This window comes from Gossypium raimondii, chromosome 7 (genome assembly GCF_025698545.1).
Source record: "Gossypium raimondii isolate GPD5lz chromosome 7, ASM2569854v1, whole genome shotgun sequence".
NCBI classification, from domain to species: Eukaryota; Viridiplantae; Streptophyta; class Magnoliopsida; order Malvales; family Malvaceae; genus Gossypium; species Gossypium raimondii.
The window spans coordinates 39,885,718-39,890,608 of record NC_068571.1 but is presented as its reverse complement, the minus strand read 5'-3'; the positions used below and the strand labels follow the sequence as shown (position 1 = coordinate 39,890,608).

General features: G+C 38.6%; 1 protein-coding gene across 1 annotated transcript; it reads left to right on the top strand.

Annotated features, from left to right (window-relative positions):
- Positions 1 to 351: 351 nt before the first annotated feature.
- Positions 352 to 2,105, top strand: LOC105791844 (uncharacterized). The gene is made up of 2 exons (XM_012620098.2): positions 352 to 1,763; positions 1,847 to 2,105. Exon 1 carries the CDS (start codon positions 610 to 612, stop codon positions 1,759 to 1,761), a length of 1,152 nt encoding a protein of 383 aa, XP_012475552.1. The 5' UTR covers positions 352 to 609; the 3' UTR covers positions 1,762 to 1,763; positions 1,847 to 2,105.
- Positions 2,106 to 4,891: the final 2,786 nt, after the last annotated feature.

Here is a 4,891-nt window from a genome sequence, read left to right as displayed (position 1 = left end):
ATTTTTCGGGCCCAACCCGGCCCGGCCTATGGACAGGTCTAACCCCAACACTATTATTAAATTTATGTTTCAATTCAAATATTGATTTATTAGCATTTTTCAATAAAATTTATCAATTTGATATATTATTTAAGTTGTCTTCATATTATGTGAAATATTTTAAAAAACACTAAACACTTTGATAAAAACTATGGACGATGATGATTAAATTAAAATTTTTAAATAAAAAATAAGAGTTAATACTTTAAAATTATAAACAAAAACATTGGAAGAGCAATAATGTCATCTAAAAACCGACAAGTAAGGATATGATATGAAATGAATGGGATGTTATAAAGGAATTAGAGAGGGAAATGGAGATGGGAATGTGCAACTGTGAAGTTGCGTTACAACTACTCCTAAAACTTTATTCTTCCATTCCATGCCCCCACTCTTACACACATTGCAATCATCTTCCCCTTTCCATGCTTCCTTTCCTTTCTCTTTCGTCTCTCCATCGTAATTCACTGCTTGATGCCCTCTTAAAACTATAACCACAACCTAATTAACTTCATTCTGAAAAAATAAAAATAAAGCTTTTTCTTTTTGTCAAGCTCTGTCTGTGTATCAATGGCAAAACCCAATTTTGGGTCATTCTTCAACAAGTTCCTATCTCTCTTCATCCTTCTTCTTCACCTTGGTTGCTTCATTTTCACTGCCAAAGACCACCAAAAACCACCCAAGAAACGCAAACATTCGCCGCTTTCTCCTTCCTCTCCTTCTCATAAACCCCACGCCAATAAATCTCTTTCTTCAACTTGGTCTTATCTCAAACGCATTTTTACTTCTTCTAAAGCCAATTGCAGAAACACCATCCCAACACACCCTAGAGCCGCCCTCACTCCTGCGTTAACCTCCGCTAGAAACTCCCAACAATCCCTTGTCTCTATGGTTATTCCTCCCGAAACTCATTTATCTGAGACCTCTCTTCCTCCACCTCATCCGGAATCCGACATCTCTTCCGACAACCCCTTCTCCCCTCTGCGTAATGATATCTTCCCCTGCACTGCTTGCGGTGAGGTTTTCCAAAAACCCCATTTTCTTGAGCAACACCAGGCCACCAAACACGCCGTCTCCCAACTCCTTGATGGTGATTCAGGGAAGAACATAGTCCGGATCATTTTCAAAACAGGTTGGACTGACAAAGTTAGGAACCCTGAAATCCATCGTATTTTGAAGATCCATAACAGCCCAAAGATTCTAGCGAGGTTCGAAGAATACAGGGAGCTTGTGAAAGCGAAAGCTGCTAGGAATGGTGCCGTAGTAGGGAGACGAGACGAGAGGTGCATAGCCGATGGGAACGAGCTGTTGAGATTTTACTGTTCAACATTCATGTGTGATCTGGGACTTAATGGGAGTTCCGGCATTTGCAGCCAGCAGTATTGCAGCGTCTGTGGGATAATCAAGTCTGGCTTTTCACCAAAGATGGACGGAATCTCCACGCTATCAACGAGCTGGAGAGCACACATGGCGGTCCCCGAGGATGTAGAGGAAGAGTTCAAGTTCATGAACGTGAAACGGGCCATGCTTGTCTGCCGGGTGGTAGCGGGTAGGGTGGGGTCAGAAGGGGATGAAACAAACAAGGAGGATGGCGGATTTGATTCGGTGATAGGGAGGGGAGGGGGGAATATGGCACATCATACCAAGGTTGATGAAGAAGAGCTGCTGGTTTTCAATCCAAGGGCTGTCCTGCCTTGCTTTGTGATCGTGTACACTGTTTGAGTGTAAGTAATCTGATTTTCCTCTTTAATCTCATTTAATCACTTGGGGGGGCAGTGAATGGGTTCATGGTGTTTTTGTTTGACAGGTTTTTGCATATCTGCCCTTATGACCCCAATAGAAACAAACGGGTTTGCTGCTAAAATTAACCATATGATGGAGATTGCTGTGATGCTATAATAGAATATGCCTGCTTGGTTAATTAGGATAAACTGTGTGTTTAGAGAATGTGAGATTGTAAATCTTGTGTTTGGATCAAATTAGTAGCCTTTCTTTCTGTATTTATGTAAAAGTCAGTTTTGTACTATGATGTTAGATCTAATTTCAAGTTCATCATATTTATTATAGCCACCGTGAAATAAGAGTAGTTGCTAGCTGTTGTTTTCTATATTGCAGCAGAAGTAGTTAGTAAGGAGTACAATCTTTTTGTGGGTCCTACATATATATGTTAAGGGAAACACTAATCAATCAGTACCTCTGGAACTGGGCCCCCACCGATGATTGCCGCCAACTTAAGTTACTGAGGCCTGGAAAGTTGAAGAAAACTGTTTTTTTTTTAACAACACTGCACCCCTTATTTCTGTTTTCTTTTTCACGGGTAAAATACTAAAAAAAGTCGATTTTTTTTTTAAATTTATCGAAATGGACTCGGTATTTTATTATTTACTAGAATAGACTATTTTCCCCAAAATCGCGTCCACGTTAGCGCGATGTCAGGGGACGTGTCAGTAAATTGCGTCCACGTTAGCGCGGTTTGCTGACGTGGCAGCAAATCGCGTCAACGTCAGCGCGCTTTGTGTCCACGTCAGCAAAGCGCGCTGACGTGGACGCAATTTTTTGCCACGTAGCTTGCCCCTGTGGACACGATTTCGCCGTGTTTCCCTGGTTAGGATTTTTAGGAGTTTTAGGGTTTTTAGAGAAAAAAGTAAACAAATAAGGGATTAGGGTTTAGGATTTAGGGTTTCATAATTAAATTTATTAAAATTTATTAAAATTGGATTACGTTTCGTGTTTATGAGTTTTTAAGATAAAATCAAAGCAGGATGATTTATCAGAAGGATTTTTGAAGTCGCGCCCACGTGTACGCGCTTTTGCTACAGTAGGTCCTGGAAAAATAATTTCGAGTTGACGTTTTCTGAGCAAATAGTTTAAAAACTCTTCAAGCGGGATGCTTTATGAGAAGAATTTGAAATCGCGCCCTCGTGGACGCGCTTTTGCTCTGATTGGTCTGGAAGAAATAATTTGAGTTGACGTTTCTAAGCAAATAGTTAAAAAACGCTTCAAGCGGGATGCTTTATGAGAAGAATTTGTGAAATCGCATACGTGGGCGCGCTTTTGCTCTGATGAGTCTGAAAAATAATTTCGAGTTGATGTTTCGAGCAAATAGTATAAAACAACGCCGCAAGGTGATGCTATTTGAGAAGAATTTGTGAAATCGCTACGTGGGCGCGCTTTTGCTCTGAGGTCCTAGAAAAATAATTTCGACTTGACGCTTCGAGCAAATAGTATAAAATCGCTTCTAGCGGATGCTTTATGAGAAGAATTTGTGAAATCGCTACCATGTGGACGCTTTTTTGCTCTGATAGCATGTTTGAATGAGGCTATAAATGAGGCAAAAAATGTTCTCAGAATGCATAAGTCACAGCAGAAACAATTTAGAGAGGCTAAGAATGTTAGAGTTTCAAATATGAGTGAACGTATTAGTGTTGTTATTTACTACGATGGTGAGGTTTGCCACACCGAGAATGGTGTTGTTTTTTTGTCAAGGAATACGGTACGACTGGTTTTTAACCAGAACATAGATTTGACAAAACTTCGTAAAAGAATTAGGCGTAAAATTTTCGGAACGACGCCAATGAAAGTTCTGTCTATTACGTATCGATTTTGTTCTTCTGTTGATCCGGATAATTCCAATATCCGATCTACAGACTTTTATAACAAATAATAAATTAATAATTATCTAAAAATGTATAAATAAAAAAATCTTAAATAATATTTAAAAATTAAATTTAACGCTTACCTTTTTCATTTGTTCCACCGATATGTGCTGCTTATCAAGACGAGTCAATTCTCCGGCCATTACTGAAATCGTACAAATTTTTACGGTTTAAAAAAATTTAAAAAAATAAAAAATTTTAAAATTATTTAAAAATAGGGATTTAAGAGAAATTTAAGAGGAAATTGAGAGCAAATTGAGATTAAATATGGATTTGAGAGAAATTTGGAAGGAATTTGAGAGCAAATTGAGAGGAAATTTAGAGGAAATTGAGAGGAAATTTGAGAGAGGATTAGTTTGTGAAAAAAAAGGGTGGGGGTATTTATATATTTTTTTTGGACCGTTGGGGGGGGGGGGAACGGTCAAAAAAATGATCGTTGCACTGTTCACGCGTGGGGCAAATCGCGTCCCTAGGAGCGCGCTACACGTCAGCAAATCACGTCCACGTCAGCGCGCTTTACTGACGTGGACACAAACCGTGCTTACGTGGACGTGGTTTGCTAACGTGGACGTGGTTTGCTGACACGTCCCCTGACATCGCGCTGAGATGGACGCGATTTAGGGGAAAATGGCCCATTCCAGTAAATAATAAAATAGCGGACCCATTTCGGTAAATTTAAAAAAAAATGGCTTTTAATGGTAAATTGTCCCTTTTTCACCTCCTTAGTATCTAACAACTATTGTTTTTAGGTACAACCCTACTTTTTCACTTATAGGCAAAACGGAGATTGTATTGGACCCTCAAATAGGAGAGGTATAGTTTTTGAAAAATTTATGCTCAGTTTTTTATTTTAGGGTTGTTTCCCGGCTTCAAAGAGATTTCAAAGAGATTTCAACGAGTTCATGAAATTTGGGGAGTGTCTTGTCGTCAAGGAAATGTTGAGCATTTAGCCACCGTGAATTTATTGAGCTCTACACAAATTTGAGAGACAAGTTCCAAAAATAAAACTAAGTATAAACACCTCAAGCTCAATTCATCCACCGTTTGAGGGTCTAAGATTGACTTGCTCTCAACAAGGTTTGGGGTAATACTGTTTGGTATTTATCATTATATTTATAATTTTGTAATATTTTATGTATCATTAATTACTTAAAAGGTATTTCAAATTTATATTTCATATATAATTATACTAAATT